The sequence below is a fragment of the Furipterus horrens genome, unplaced genomic scaffold (genome assembly GCF_987537825.1).
Source record: "Furipterus horrens unplaced genomic scaffold, mFurHor1.1.pri manual_scaffold_8, whole genome shotgun sequence".
NCBI classification, from domain to species: Eukaryota; Metazoa; Chordata; class Mammalia; order Chiroptera; family Furipteridae; genus Furipterus; species Furipterus horrens.
The window spans coordinates 85,193,354-85,210,154 of NW_028327178.1; the positions used below are offsets into that span (position 1 = coordinate 85,193,354).

General features: G+C 41.7%; 1 protein-coding gene across 1 annotated transcript; it reads right to left on the minus strand.

Moving 5' to 3' along the window:
- Nucleotides 1–531: 531 nt before the first annotated feature.
- Nucleotides 532–13,125, minus strand: CHGB (chromogranin B). Its single transcript, XM_090286068.1, has 5 exons — nucleotides 12,893–13,125; nucleotides 8,071–8,117; nucleotides 7,479–7,572; nucleotides 1,707–3,445; nucleotides 532–931 (listed from the first exon to the last, which is right to left on the minus strand). Exons 1-5 carry the CDS (start codon nucleotides 12,939–12,941, stop codon nucleotides 848–850), a joined length of 2,013 nt encoding a protein of 670 aa, XP_090142194.1. The 5' UTR covers nucleotides 12,942–13,125; the 3' UTR covers nucleotides 532–847.
- Between the last annotated feature and the right edge of the window lie 3,676 nt (nucleotides 13,126–16,801).

Sequence of the window (16,801 nt, forward strand, 5' to 3'; positions counted from 1 at the left end):
ATGCCGGCCTGTTAAACCAAGCATGCTGTTGTCCAGAGACAGCCAACCAGCCTGGAGTCTGCATGATCCTTCCCCATGTGGGAAGGCCACCCTTCCCTCCACACCCCCACTCTTATTAGGGATTTCTTGACCCACGGGTAGGTAGGACGACGACCTTGTCCAGCTTGAAGCAGCTAGAGGAGCTCGAGACCTTCGTCCATTGTCCTTTATAAGATTGTAAAGGGTCTTAAGTCTGAGAGGGAGGGATTGTTATTTTTTATTGTTAAAATATTTAACTAATTAATTATTTTTTAAAAAGAAGAAGAAGAATATATGAAAGGGTGAGGCGGGAGAGCTTGTATGTATGACCCATGGGCATAGACTTGGAGAGGGGATTGTTGGGGAAGGGGGGTACTGGGCGGAGGGGAGCAAAGGGGGAAAATTGGAACTATTGTAACAATATAATCAATAAAATATACTTAAAAAAAAAAAAAGAATGGGTTTGAAAATCACACTCCTCTGTTAGCCCAAAGGAAGCTGAGAACATGAAGCTTTTTGGATTCAGGTGAGTCTTTTATTATTTTAAACAGATGCAAACATTTTTTCAAGGATGGTAGTTACAGTTATTGTCACAAGCATATTAATATGTTGATTTTGCAGAGAAAGAATATGCTACTAAGTCATGCTAGTCTCATTTTCAATAGCATTCTGGCAAACATTAAAGACATTTCTAATTGCCTCAAGCACTTAATGAATAGTAAATTCTACTTTCTGCCTTTGGGTAAATAAATGGTGTCTTTCAGTGAAGTGGCGAGAAATAGATAATGTGAAGCCTGCTTCTTAAAACAGCCCTTGGCTCCAAGAACCATCAGCCCCTTCTATTACCACTGAACTTCTCAGCTATTTTCTGTAGTTCCAAATCCATTGCAGCCAAGTTTTCAAGTTCTTTTTCCTAGAAAACAGACACACACAAAAACGGAAGCATGAGTCCCAGATTAATTTATTTCGTTGCAGTTTAAGGCAGTGTAAATGGAAAGGGGAAATTCTGATGTGTTGGAGGTTATATGAGACACCCTACACCACTGGGAACTTGTCAGAAATGCAGATTCTTGGACTGCACCCGGGACCTACTGAATCACAAACTCTGAGGGCTAGGAACCCCTCATGATGCTCACGCACACTCAAATCTGAGAAGCACCTACAGAGTCATTATAAGGAAAAGGGGGCAGCTCTGTTAATGTTACCTCTCCCAGATGTAAATTCTGATTGTTTAAGGCTAGGAACTGGCAAAGAGAGACCAAAGCAACTAATTGCTTTATCGTCTGTTCTTTCCTACCCTGAGAAATAGTGATGCAAGTCAAATAACAGAGCAGTGCTTGGTCGTCAACCTTGGCTGAACATTGAAACCAGGTGGGAGCTCTAAAAAATTCTGATGCTCTGTCAGCACCCAGTACCAAATGGATTCCCTGGGGGTGGGTCCCTGACATCAGTTTTTCAGGCCCTCCAGGTGACTGCAGTGTGCAGCCAAGGTTGAGAAGCACTGCGACAGGGGGAGGTGGGCAGGGACAGGGATGCGGACAATGGCTAGATATTAGGCGGAATTGTCTCCACTCTGCTAAGTAGGGGTACATTATCACGATGATTAATTCCCATCAATTTCAGACAGTCTTGAACATATTAACATTAACCATCGTAAGTTAATTTTAAACAAAATCCCCACACCATACCTCTTCCTCTGTCAGCACTCCCGGGCCAGCCCTGTCCTTTCCATTTCCCGCTGCGCGGCGTGGGCTCGGCTGCTCCCCAGAGTCATAGAAGTCGGGAAATTCGGCCGACTTCTTCCTGTAGTGGAGGAGCTGGTCCAGCTTGGCCACTTGGTCATATTGCCGTTTCAGATCCAGTTTGGGGACAAGATTTCTCTTCTCATATCCCCAATTCACATCCTCCTCAAAGGGCTTTTTCTCCCACCAGTCATAGTTGTATTCTGGGAAGAAATTCTTCTCATTCAAGGTCAGGCCATTCTCCTCTTCACCCTCCAGAAAACGGTCATCCGTGTTGTCTTTTCTCTCAAGATGGCTGCTCTTCCACTGGGAAGGGGCGTAGTATGGGCTGAGCAGTTCCCCTAATCTCTTCCTCCTTTCAGCGGTGTGATAGGGAGCGTACTGCTTGCCTGGCAGCCTAGCTTCCTCCCTGTTCTCTTTAGTGTCTTGCAGGTCCTCCTGCTGCTGCCATGTCCCTTGGGCTCCTTCCTCCCCGTTTTCCTCACCGTAGTTGAGGTAATTTCTATCCTGCTCTTTCCATTCACCTTGTAGGTGCCTCCTTGCCGGCTCCATCTGGTTTTCTTGAACATGGTAGTGTCCTTCACCCAAGAGCCGTTTCTCCTCTTTGTCTGGAGAAGAATAGGCACCATGCTCCCCGCCCCTGGCTCTGTGGCGGTAACCCCACTCTGGAGCCCTCTCTTCCGCACTGTCTTCTCCATATCCACGCGCCATGTTGTCAAGCTCTAAGCTGGGGCGATTTCTCTTGTCCTCCTCCTCTTGGCTCTCATCACTGGGAGGCACGGGGGCCCTGTACTTCTCACTTCCTCTGCCCCCATATCGTTCCCCCTCTAGGCTCTCGGGAACCCGGGGCCCTGTGTAGCTCCTCACTTCCTCCCCATATTCGGGTTCTTCCTCTGAAGCCCTGTAGTGGGTGGGGTAACGGCCCCTCTTGTCCCCTGCACTGGCCAGACCCACGTTTGACACCGCAGTTTCCTCATGGGGTTGTCCCCTTGCCTCAGAGGGACGGTTCCTTTCCTGAGAGGACCCGTCAAGGCTGCTCCACCCATGGTGATGTCGTGGCCTCAAGTGCCGTTTGTTCACCTCGTTGCTGGCACCTTCCTCGCTTTCCTCAGATTCTTCCTGGCTCCCAGGTTGGCTTTTAGACTCTTGGGGGTGTTTCTCCTGGTTCCTCGTCTCTTCTCTACTCTCTTGGCTACTCTTCTCCTGACTGTGTGTCTTTTCCTCAGGGAGCCCGGCCGAGTATGTGTTGTGTCTGGACACTATCTCCTCTTTTTTCTTAGCTGGAGCCTGGTTTCCTTTGTCAAGAAAGGCATTTTGTGTCTCCCGTGGCTCTTCAGGCTGTTTCTCTTCACTGCCACCTTCCCCATGATATTTCTCTCCTTCCTCTTCCTCCCTGTCCTCTCCCTTGCTCTTTTCAGAATGGTGTGTCTTTGCTTCTTTGGAGACTTGACTGTCAGAGGGATAGAGGCTCCCCTGGGGTTCACCTGCTCCCTCTAGGCTGTGCCCGCCTCCCTCTGTGTTGGCCACTGATGGGCCTTGTGTGTCCATCTCCCCTGGGACTCCTGTGTCCTCTCTACTGGAGGGCCCGTGGGCTTCTGAGGCATCGGTTGAGTCTCTTAACAATCTTACTTCAAACCTTGTGTTTTCATTCTTATTTTTCTCTTCATCTTTAACCTCTTTTTCACCTGTAACAAAAATTTAAAAAGAGTAAGAATAACTTCATAATTGCCTGTGGTTCAACAAGTACCAGCCTTGGTGATCGCTACAGATCCTGCGGACCCTGAAAATAAATCACTTGGATAATTTTTTAAGTTAATCAAGAATATACTCAGAGTCCTTTTAAAAGCAAATAGTGTGAAAGCTCCTTGGCTATGTTTCAATCTCATAATAAACTCTATATTTTTATTTTTTCAAAGTACTCAACCAGCATCTCTCATTGGTACTACCAATGATCAAATTGAAATCCAAGTATAGGTTTATAAAATATAATTTAGAACCAGAAGAAGCCTTAGGATTTGTCTAGTTCAACCTCATCTTTTTGCAGACTAAGACCTTCAGACTCGGAGAGGTGTGATTTGGGACCATTCTTTCTATACTTTCTCTAAGTAGGGATTGAAAAGTTAACATTGTATTAATAGCTCTAAGTAGAAGCCAGCTAAATAAAGTTAAATAGCCAAAACAAAAATATCAGGATTCAAAGGAGAATTGAAAATTTTTTAATTATTAGTTTATTAGACTTTTATCACCCAATCAAATGTGTAGACTCAATCTAGCAGTAAGTGACAATATAATTTAGGATTTGGTGATAAGAAGGATGTATATTTTTTTCCCTGAGAAAACTACACAGTAATGGAAGGGCCATTTCTTCTTTCACTCAGGTCCCATCTGGCCAACATGTTCTCAAAGTTGAGGATGAAGATCAGTATACTGAGTTATATTTGTATTCTTACAAGTTAACAATAGATGGTAATAACTGATATTTTAATTGAATGCTGTTCTCTCCCATCTTTTCCAAACGTTGACAGCTCCTTTACTAAACCCTCTTTAGTTCAAGGACATTCTGTGAAAGGAGATATGCAGTTAACACTGTCTGAGTTGTCAGCTGGGAGGTTTGGATTTCAACTTATGTCACTGAGTTCAGAGAGAATGCCTAAAGCCAAGGCTGCTCACAGCTCTGGGTCTACATCTGAGCTGTCCATTGTTGGGGCCACCAGCCCTCAAGAACTATTTAGCACTTCAAATGTATCTGGTCCAAACTGAGATGAGGTATAAGTATAAACCACCCACAAGATTTTGAAAATTTTGTATAAAACAATGTAAAATATCTCAGTATTTAATATTGATTATATGTGGAAATGACTATTTTGAATATATTGGATAATATATGTCATAAATATATTGGATCTATACAAATTATATATTAAATAAGATTAAATATATTATTAAAATTATTTTCACCTGTCTTTTTATCATCTTAATGTGGCTACAAGAAAATTTGAAATTATATTTGTGGTTCACATAATATTTTTATGAAATGGCTCTGATGAGTCATGTTGAACTGACATTTGCAAAATAGAAAAAAAATGGTTATGTTTTGCAAAAAATGTTCCAGGAACAGTGGAAGGTCTGTATCTTCCTGCGTAAAACCCAGCCTGCCATGATAACACTCATGTTTTATGAGACCATTGAAACGTCCCTGACCTTCACATCCAGACACCTCACCAGTGCCTTTGCCTTTTCAGAGCCAGTGGTGGTATGTGCAGCATTGACGCTGGTGGGGCTGGCCAGGTGGGCATTGGTAAGCAGGGAGGCTTTGGCCAGATACTGACGTCATTCTGAGTCAGTTGATGTCATTCTGAGAGTCAATTGAAATAGTGCCACCGATCAGACAGGATCTCAGCTTCCCTGGGCAGAGGCTGTGTGACCCCTTCCTACTGCCTGCTGGTCAGGAACAGAAGTATTTTTACCTTTTCCCAGCTAAATGTGTGCTGCCTACAGCAGCTTGTGCCTGAGGCTTAGCACTTCCTCCTAAATTTAGCTTTAAGCCCCCGCAGGTGAGATTAGAGGAGGGCTGTGATTAGCAGCACAATCATTGTCAGTCTGGAAAACCAAGGCTTAAAGATGGCTCTTCCTTTCAAATAAAAAGGGGAAAATGCTTGTTCCATCCCTACAATGTTGCAAGGATGACCAGATCAACCTGGTGAAGGAGATTCTTATGCCTGTTAAGAAATTGGACTACCTATTCCCTAAGATGTCTTCAAGCCATAAACCAATGATTCTTTCCTACTCCCCGAATGCTTCTTTGCTCAATAAGTGTATGTTGGCTCCAGAGCTGTGCTGGAGAGGCTGGAGATGGAGATGGACTAGGTGTGGAAGGGAGGCTGCATATGGGAATTCATTCATCCAGTTGGCTGAAAGCTCCTCCAGTTTTTGGATCAGTTTAAGACACATCAGCAAGGGAGAGAAAACTGGAATCGGACACAAGTCACAAACTGGTTGCCCAGAGGCAAGTTGTTTGGTCTTAATACATTTTAAATAAATTCCAATTCATAAACAATGCTTAAATATCAGGAGATAAGCTTTAAAATCCCAATTTTAATTTATTTTGAAAAAAATCCCAAGATCTGGCTACAGAGTCTGTATTTCTCCACAATAGGGTTGGAGCTGAAAAAATATCTGCTCCCCCTTGAAAAGAAACCTGCATTCCCCAGTTTGGGAGTCTCTTCCTGTCTTGCTGTATTCCTTTGTTACTTGTTTTTCTGGCCCAGGCTGGCGTTTGAGTCTGCAACCTCAGAGAAGGTCTTAAGTCCTCTCAATCTACATTTTATGACTCTGGACACCATGTCACCAGGGTCTCCATAAACGTGGGTCACTTGTTTTTTTACCAGTTTCCCTGGAGCTCTTAGAAGAGACATCAGAAGACCCCTGAAGGCTAAGCATGTGATCTATCAGGCACGCAGAGCCCGACATTCCAGGGCTCTTTCTAAGCAATCATAGTTCTTTGATGACCTAGTATGGAAGACAGCAAGCTTTTGCATCCATCTGGTAAACAAAGAAAGGAGAAGGAAGGCAGCAAGTGGGTTTGCCCAAAGGAGCAGCTAGTCCCTGCCTGAAGACGTACTCTGCCCTCACTCACTCCCTGTAAGGGCTGGAAAAGAAAGTTGGGGGGAAATTCAGTGAGAAGTGTGTGCGTAGGCAATGGTGGACGAACGTCCACTTCCATGGGCCCATGGGGCCCCTACAAGCTTGAGTCCCCATACCTACTACAGAACCCTGACACCCCCAATGGTGGACTGAGTCCCCCCAGACATCTCTTTTGGTCAGATGCTGATACCTTTTTTTTTACCATTTTATACTTGAGGGTTCATGTGCAGCAATAGCAAGAGTATTATCTTACAATGAGAGATTTTGAAGGTGAAAAGAAGAAACGTCCACTGTCCCTAGCCTGACTAAAAATGTAAAAATAAAGAAAGGCATTGAAGGGAACAGTGTTTTAGGGGGTTTGTTTTTTTGTTTTGTTTTGTTTTTTGGATTTGTTTAAATCAGTTTGTTGACTTCATGCATAAAAAAGACTGCATAGTATTATAAAATTGATTTCTTAATGTCAACTCCAATGGATACTGCTTGTATCACTGTTCAAAATTTGATTTCATCAGAAGATGATTTGCAGAGAGAAAACACCCCCATCTAGACTCAGAAGGTTACTGCTCTGACTCATTGGATGCTCTGCTTCTACCCTTGCCCTTTCAGTTCTCAGGCCCGAAATTCCTGGTACCATTTGGTAACACCTCCCTTCGAATAAGCTCTGCATTAAAATGGCTTAATCAGTCCATCATGTAAACAGGCCAGAAGTTTCCAGGTCACCTTTCCCAGCTCTAATTTGGAAGATCATCACTGTCAAGAGTAGAGGGCAAAGAGAAGAATAATTTTAAAATCTCCTTCTATCCTGTGATCTTCCAACATTCCCAGAATACTCAATCATCCCTCCTCCAATCACAAACAAGCATTGAAGGCAAGCGATCTTTCCCATGGTCACAGAGCTATTAAGTGGCAGAGTAGGAACTAGAAGCCATATCCTTCTATCTCCCCAGATACTAGTCTAGTCTGTACTCCCCTCACTGCATTATGTCTCTGGTTTGTTTGGAGGTAAAGTGGAGGGAGCAGGAGCAAGGCCCCATTGAGCGAGGGACAAAGATCTCCTGCAGTGCAGGAACTTACTGTTTTTCAGGACTTGTCTGCACTCAGGGCTGATGGGTGGAGCATTGGACTTCGACAGGGCATTTGAGAGGACCTCGATGATGCAGCGAGTCACCTGGGGGAAACCCAAAAGCAGGTTGGCAAAGGCTGGTGTTAATGGGATGGCAGACTACTCAACCCAGAGCTGCTGTCCAGAGAGGCATTGCTATGCGACCTGTACTGATACAGGATTCCTCGGGTAGGAATGTAGATTTACAGGGCTGTAATGAAACTTCCAAAGCCTCTCCACAGAGCAGTGCAAGGAGGCACAGGGCCAAGATCACCCTGAGAAGAGAAATAAACACCCATTTCTGAACAAGCTGTTGTGATGACACAGTTATCCTCAGAGGCACTAAAACATCCAGGAAGGAGTTGAAAGCTCAGGGAAGGAGGAACATCCTTTGCTCCCATTCTCTCAGGGATGAAAACCTGGTTTTGTAAGACTATCTTGTCTTTTTTGGTTGTTGTTTGTTTTCGTTTTTTATTTTGTTTGGTTTGGTACAATAAGGAGTGGGAGAATCTAGAGTCTAGATATACTCAGAAGTCTAGATTCCAGGCTTATATTTCAACTTACCATTTCTTCATTGTGGTTCCTCTTATCCACTGGCATAGAACTGACAGCTTTGAAAGAGAAGAAGGGGAAATGACCAGAGCTGATTTAGAAAATGGTATGAACCCAAACACAAAATCACCCTCCTTCCCACACATGCAATACTTGGAGAGAGGGGCAATACTCAGAGCTGAACAGGGTGGAAATAGTTAGGGATGATTGCCCCAAGAGCATGCACACACACAAAGCTATTTTCCCTAGCAATGTCTTAAACATGATTTGGAAATGAACGCTAAATTATATCCATTATAAATCAATTTTGGATCACAAAAAGGGGAGATTTGGGAATACTGGTCCTGTTTAGTTTCTTGATCTGGGTGCTGATCACACAGGTGCGCTCAATGCATATAAAATTCATTAAGCTGTATACTTATGATCTGTGCAGTTCTCTATATGTATATTATACTTCAATGAAAAGTTTAAAATAAACCTAGTTTAAGTGAAGCCAAGGTGCCCTCCTCCACCCTTCTGCCCATCCAAAATGAGTAGAGATCATAATTCTCTCTGCCTATTCCTATCCTCCTCCCAAAAATATCCTCCCCTAAACTTATTTCCTTTACAAAAACATGGTTGCGAATATCTCACGTAATCAAGTGCCCCGTTTTTACCCCCAGCTCTTTGCTTGAACAAGCCTGCTCATGCATCTGTATCAGTCAATGCTGTCTATCATCTCCCATGATGTCTGAAGCCATGCAGAAAACATGGCAGGCATCTAATTCTACTAGTAGAGCACCAAGTCCATAATATGACGTGCAAATAGGTGTTTAACAACTATTTATGAAGATATTTAGGTTTAACAACTATTTATGAGGGCATTTAAAAAGGATGATTCATTTGAGTCAAATTTCATGAAATTCTGCTTGTTGCAAATCAGATTGAAGTACAAAGTCTGTCCGGAAAAAGTCCAGCCATTGTTAATATAATGATAAAGGTTTGCGTGACATGGATGTAACCTGGCAGATAAGGAGAGTGGACTAGAATGTGCATGCATGAACAATGATGACTTCACTGTACTAGTCAGTGGGGGCAGTAGATGCCACTGAGTGAGCATGTGTACTGTGTGGGCGTCACATTCAAAGTGACTGAGTGAGTAGAGCAATGAATCTGCATCAAATTTTGCATTAAGCTTGAACATTCCTCCGTGGAATCTATGAGAATGACTCAGAGGACCACAGCTGTGGGTAACTGGTGATTGCAGTTTCATCATGACAACGTGCCCTCTCACACATCACGTCTGTTGCAGAGTTTTTGGCAAAACATCAAAGCACCCAGGTGTCTCAGCCTTCCTGGCCCAGATTTGGCACCCTGTGACTTCTGGCTTTCCCCAAACTAAAATCACCTTTGAAAGGGAAGACATTTCAGACCGTCAATGAGATTCAGGAAAATACAATGGGGCAGCTGATGGCAACTGTGAAATTATGTGAGGTCCCAAGGTTCTTACTTTATAGGGGAGTGAGGCGTCAATGTCCTATGTACAATGTTTCTTGTATGTTGTATCTTCTTCATAAAAGTCTCTATTTTTCATAGCATGTGGCTGGATACTTTCTGGACAGACCTTGTGTGTTTTTCTTTTTAGGAAATGCTTCAGGTGATTTTAATTTTCAAGTGCCTTCTTTATTCCTTTCAAAGCTGTTTTCTACTTTTATATTTCCCTTTGACTTTGTGTTGTGTAAGCCTTTTCCATTGGACAAGCACAAAGCACTTATTACATATAGGCTCATCTCCTCAGTTCTCCTGGCACTGCCTGGAGAAACTCAATGCAGAATATTCTGCTGGGTCCCTGAAACAAGAGAAGAGCTACCTGGAGCAAGAGCAAAACTCTCAGACAGTGGAGATGTAAGCTACTCAAATGCAGTCTATGTATAACCAGCAACCTGACCTTTCCTCCCAAAATGTTTGCTCCCCAAGCCTCTTTAACCACCTGCTCCAATCAATTATGCATCATAGGGCTCAACCTAGAAATACAATACTTATTCCATTTATTCACCTTCCTGAATTTTTCTTTTCTAAGCATAGCCAGGGATCTACTTCACTTGTTTCAAGAGGTTCAAAGTTATTCAGCATGTCAAAAAGATTTGTACAATATTTAAGAAGTGGCTAACAAGGTATGAAGACTCCATGTTCCTCCTGAAATGTAGTTCAGACAAGATCCAGATGGCCCACCTTCGGCACCCGGGGTCCAGTCTGCTGGGCAGTTATTTTATCCCCCAAATGGTTGCTATTTGGGAACATTCCCACTTTAGCACTTCCTCTTTCCACCTGAAATTGGTAAAATCCTCTGAAAAGAAATAATTGAGAGAATTCCTCCCGTAACAAACTAGAAGGTGCCTTTTTAAAAATCTAGCTTTATTAAGCTCTGGTATTGCAGTTTCTTGCTAATACTTCCCTCTTTTTCACCCTCACAAATGTAAAATAGGCATTTTAAATTAACTACTGATATTGCCAAAGTATTAACAGTCATCAGATTTGGAGAGAGAGATATTTTTCTTTTACTGCTCTAAACAATTTGTAGCTCATGTTTATTATTACAAAACAGCATTGTTTCTCTGACTGAAGTTCTTCAGAAATCTTTTTGATGAAATAGAACTAGGGTCTCCTTGTAAGAGTACAATGTACCTCTTGGTGAGACATAGAAGTGCCATTGTATTTCTTCCAACAGAATCTATGACAAGAAGGTAATAATCAAAACATGTTGATTCCTCTAAGGTAGTTACCTTGTTTTTATGTAAAGATGTAGAAGGCACAGACACACAAAAGAAATGACTATGTTAAAATATAGTAGTCAAATGGTAGGGAAAGTATTCAAATAATATTGTACAATAAATCTGAGAATAACACCTAAAGTATTAATATCTCATAAGACTATCAAGGTTTCATCCCAGATTAAAAATACAGCTATAACAAGTTAAGCAGGCCCTTCTGAATGCAGAAACCATCTAACCTTGTATAATATGACTATCATAGAGCTACTTAACTCATATTAATTTTTTGAGTACACAGTTGTTACTGTAGAAATGTGTAGATTTCCCTTCAGAAGCCTTAAGGATAAGAAATGAACCATTTGGTTCCCTGAGTTTCTTCCTAGCTCTGTAATTTTGCTAAATAACAAGCTCTGCTTGAAGGTTATATCTTGTTTCCAGGTATTGGGAGAGGTGGGAATGGAAAATAACTGCTAATGGATATGGGGTTTCTTTCTGGAGTAATGAAAATGTTCTGAAATTTGATAGTGGCTATACAATCTGTTAATATACTAAAAATCACTAAATAATGCAACTTAAAAGGGTGAATTTTATGGTGTGTAAATTATAGCTCAATTAAAAATTTTTAAAGAGTACATCTCCATTTTAGTTCATATTAAAATGTGAACCCTTCTTAATATATTCTCTTACATAAGAAATCTATAAGTATTTTACCATTATAGTTAAATAAGCTTCACAAATGTTACTGTTATTATGGTCCATACTACAATATATAGCACAGCTTTAGCCTCTTAAGCAATTCCTTTCTGAAGATATTTTTGACTAGAAAGACTCCAAATTATTCATTTGAATTTCTTTAATTAGACAGAAAATTTCAGGCAATTTGTAAAAATACAAACACTTTAGAAAATTTTGAATGTATGTATATAGCTTGCAATGAAATAAATTACCATTGGCTTTCCTTTTGTCTCTTTATATCTTGGATCCAGTAACTGCTGTCAATAAAAACTTCATATTCATGAATGGCAATACCTCAATGCTAGTTAGAATTTCAACCTCATATGAAAAATATTTTTCTGTGAGGTCATTAAAACAGCCAAAGAAAACCTCCAGTTTAATCTGGTGGTGTTCTATTTACTTCTCAATGGTCTCAGTACTCCTAGTGACTTTACTTCAACACACACACCATTTTTTAAATCTCCAGAGCTAGTTTGAAAGGTTAATCCCACATTCTTCCACACATCAAGAGACACTGTCAAGTATTTCATCCCGTTTCATGTTAATTATAAAAAGACAAAAATTTCATCTTCCCCAATTTACTAAAACAATTTTTTTACTGTTCCAAGGATCATTTTGTAGTTATTTTTATATTCTACTTTTTTCTGAAATACAAAACTCAAAATATGTACTGAAGTTTCATTGATAACTTAAAAATATATTAACTTGAGTGTGAAATTACCTCTCTCCAAAACACAGAAAAATATTACATTAACTCTATACACACATATACATGAATGAACACATATATATTACATATGAACATAATAAAAATATATACCTTATATACATGAGACATACTTCTATTTCATCATGTTTATATAATGACAACAATAACAAAGGGAAATAACAGATGCCAACAATATCATGTTATATGCACTCCTGTCACTCCTTGGCTATCTGGTTTTAAAAAGCCAAACAAATACTTGTATACACATACAGAATAAGACTATAACAGCATTTCTCCAGACTGTAGAGAGAGCCTGCCAATTTAGAAGTGAGCACAACATGCCTTGGAAGCATGGGCACGTTTCCTCCCTATCCACATGAAAACTCGGATAAGAAGGATGAAACTCTCTGGATTAGGCTAGGAAACCCTCTGGCTTTTTCCAAGTCAGACGGTGGGGCGGGAAATTGAAGGGAAACACCCAGGGAAGAGAAGAAATTAAGAACCTCAAACAAGAGAGAGAAACCTTCCACTGTTAACCCTCCTTCTCTCCTAGTATCCTCCAGCCAGGATGCCCGGGGCCGCTGGGAAGACAGAGGCTGGCGCTGTCCGTGGTGCTGAACAACCCGCCTCGCCCACTCACCAGCCACCATCGTGGCTCCCAGGAGGCCGAGAAGCACAGCCGGCTGCATGGCCCGGCTCGCCCGATTCTGAGCGGAGAAGAGGATGGCAGCTGGACCAGTGGAGCAAGATGAGGATGGAAGACCAGGTGAAGATGCTCCAGGAAAGCAGTCGTGCGTCTTGCTGCCCGCGGTGTGGCGCAGGCCCCGCTCTTTTAAAGGGCAAGTCCCGGCCGCAGGGCCGGGAGGGGGCGGACACCCAGGAGGCGGCGCCCCCTCGCTCAGCCTTGACGTCACGAGGCGGCCCCGGGGGCGGAGGCTCAAGTAGGCGGCAATTTGCGCCAGTCCATTGACTGCATGCTGTGGGTCTGAAATAAGGCTGGGGAGTAAGGCGGGACAAGGAATGGAAGGATGAGGAGAGGTAATGCCAATCTGAGACCCAGAGAGAAACAAGGTCCCACTTAGTTTTCCCAGAATTGCTCCTCACCTTCCCCTGCCCCCTACACGTTCACGTCTAAAAAAGTGTGCTGGAGGCTGTGTATAGAGTGCAGTTCTGTTCAGACTATGTCCATGATTGAGTTTGTTTTGTGTCTCCACTATCCAACGGAGGATGAGACTCCTGCCAACAAGGGGGGGACTAAACTGGTAAAAATGGAAAAGGGAATGATGGCTTTAAAAACAAAAGCTGCATACCCTGACTGGTGTTGCTCAGCGGGTTGGGCGCCCTCCCGCAAACTGGAAGTCGCCCTTGGATTCTTGGTCAGGGAACCTGCCTGGGTTGGGTCGTGGGAGAGGCAACCGACAGATGTTTCTCTGGCACATCGATGTTTTTCTCCCGCTCTTTCTCCCTTTCTTCCCCTTTCTCTAAAAATAAATAAATTAAACCTTTAAAAATAAAAACAAAAGGTGCAGTTGGAGAATATGGAACTTGATGTTTTTTCAAACTTTTGGTCTTAAATCTACCAACTCATGATTCATTCTATCTACCTGCCTACATATCTATTTATCTATCTACCTATCTATCTACCTACCTACTATTCATGACCCTCCTCCCCAATACGTAACATATACACATGGTAAAAACGAGCAAATCAGATGCTACAAAAGGGTTTACTATAAATGTCTCCTCCACCTCTGTCTCCCCAAGTTCCCCAATTCCTCTTTGCAGAGTCAAAATTCAATTGCTTTCTATTGTTAGGCTTAATTTATTTTGGGACATATACAGCTGCATCTTCTTTTGAGTGGTTGCACAGTATTACATTAATTGTATACACTAGAATTTATTTAGTCCCCTTTCTGATGGGTATTTATTTAGGCTGTTATCTTTTAGTTTCTTATTACTCTTTCACAATGGAGCCATAGTCTTAAGAGCTGGGAATGGAATAACTTGCTTGTAGGAACTAGTATATCCCACAAGCCCTGTGCATCCTCCTTGCTTTAAATTTGAAATCGGAGATTACTTTATGTGTGAGAAGAAAGCTAAAACAACTTCCAGGATATTTTTGATGTGGGTACTCTCAGTCTAATGAGGAATCAGGAAAGCAGCAGGCAAATGCCCTGCAAGAAGAAGAAAAAAATTCAGAAAATTCTCTGATAACACAGGCTTTGGGGAATAGAGTGAGCTTTCATATGGGGTCTCTTTCCGGGAAGGCAGATGTCCGCATGCACCGCTAAAAGGAGGTTTCAGAGTTTTTTTCCTGAAAATCAATGAGGCTCAAATTCTTGTTGCATGCGCTGAGTGCATGAGTAACATCTTCCTGAAAAGGCTGGCAGTTATTTCACCAAGACCACAGCCACAGAATATTTAAAATAAGAGTCTTAGAAAGGATATTAGTGGGATAATTGGTGAAATTTGAATGAAATCTGTAGATTACATAATAAATATTTGATCAGTGTACTGTGATTATGTATGTCCTTGTTTTTAGAAAATACATGTTGAAGTATCTAGATGTAAAAGAATGCCATCATACAACTTATCTTCAAATGTTTTAGAAAAAATATATATAAATTTAGGGGGAGGAAAAGAAAATACTAAGGTAAGCAGGACAACATGGTAACATTTGGGAAACTAGGGGGGTGAAATATGTATGGTAATTTTTAATACTATTTTTGCATTTTTCCAAAATCTAACATTATTTGAAAACAAATAGAAAGTAATGTTCTTGCCACAAAAGTGTCCATTTAAAATCCCTGAAAGCACTGTGTACAGAAGATGAAGGTGTTGTGTGAGGGCTCTTCCTTAGGGACTGATCTGGAAGTTCTTCCTCTACTGTTGAAATGATATAAGGGTTCCAACTGCTCTTTTAAATGTACTGATTACCCATAGTACTTTGAAACTGCCATCTTCTAGGACCATCTGCATTCCAGTTTTCTAGCAATTTCCCTCTTTTCTAGTTCCCTCGAAAAGCACAGGGTTAAAAATGTTAACGTCATCTGTGGCTCCTCAGACTGGGCTTGGTCTGAGTATTACTCATCAAGAAAAGCCTTTTCATTATTTTCAGTTGGCCCACAGTCATTTCCTATATTCAGGCTCACCTTTCTTTTTTTTCTCATTATTTAGTAAACTTTTTATTATTTTGCCTTCACATTTAGCTCTCCATGTAACAGGGAAGGAAAAAGCCTTTGAGGGGAGCATTTCTCAGAAATTTTCTCAAAGCAGGATGATGGAGGAAAATCAACATTCTTTTTAAGAACTATGGTTTAGAATAAGCATGGTATGAGATAGGGGTATAGTTACTTCTTTTAATATATCACCAGCTAATTATCCTGGGATTTTTTTTTTAATTGAAGTGACTATCCTTCCCCACCAGCTCTGTTCTGATATTTTGAAAAAAATCTGAAGTCCATCTGCATATGGGCATGTTTCTGGACTCTTCCAGAATATTGATTCATTCCATTTCATCTGTTTGTTTATCCTTAGAGTAATACCACAGTAAAACTCTGACTCCAAAAAACCTCCGCTGCCTTGCGGCATACCTCTTCAGGGGAAAGGCTAAGGGAGTAAACCCCGACAGAAAATCCGGAGCCGGAGTCCCTAAGGCGGTTTGACGTTGTAGTCAACACCGGCAACTCCTGCGGCGCACCTGAAGCCAAGCTGTATTGACTCCGTCTTTCCCTTGGACCCTTCAGCTGCGAAGAGAGGGGGGGTCTGCTGCATGGGCAACAGCAGACCCTCCATATCACCCTGCCCAGGCTCTGTAGCTTCAGCTTCACTGGAGAGGACACTCCAGCGTCATCGCAAGATGTCGATTCAACACGGGAGGAGACAGATACCGTGTCACTCCCGAGTCGGACTGCACAGCCATTCTCGGCGGTGCAGATAGACTCTTAAGAAGCTACACCATCGTCTCTCGAGACGGACGGCTGCCGACGACGACGAATACCACACTTTCTCTATCACCATAGCTTTTTAATGTCTTAATATCTGATGGAAAATGTCTTTTCATATTGTTTTTCTTCATGAGGATATTGGTCATTCTTGGTCCTTTGCATTATCATATACATTTCAGAATCAGTTGTCAATTTCCATGAAAAAAACCTGTTAGGATTTTGATAGGAATTGTATCAACTCTATAGATTAATTCAGGAACAGGTGACATCTTTAATGTATAGACTAATTCAGGAACAGATGACATCTTTACAAGACTGAGCAAACTTGGCTTTTTGGTAGCTGATAATATTCTGGATATAATCTTATCTTAAGGGAAGAGCATGCCTCAGGAAAGCTCTCAAAGAAGAGTTAAGAAGGAAAACATATCTCCTTCAGATTAACCATGATTTTGTGCAGGATCCTGAAATAAATTATCCATCAGAGTCCAGCCGGGAAAATGAAACCACTAGAAGGAATTTAATACAGAAAATAATGCACAGGGATTAGAAAAGCTAAAATAGGGGAAGATGAGGAAACCCAGAGATCAGTAACCGTGGGCAGC

What these genes read in the sequence shown, in the direction of transcription:
- CHGB (XM_090286068.1), bottom strand. Translation starts at nt 12,941, where the DNA reads ATGCAGCCGGCTGTGCTTCTCGGCCTCCTGGGAGCCACGATGGTGGCT. An exon ending in GGGAGCCACGATGGTGGCTG is followed by an intron (nt 8,118 to 12,892) that starts GTGAGTGGGCGA and finishes TCTCTTTCAAAG; the next exon opens with CTGTCAGTTCTATGCCAGTG. An exon ending in GGAACCACAATGAAGAAATG is followed by an intron (nt 7,573 to 8,070) that starts GTAAGTTGAAAT and finishes GGTTTCCCCCAG; the next exon opens with GTGACTCGCTGCATCATCGA.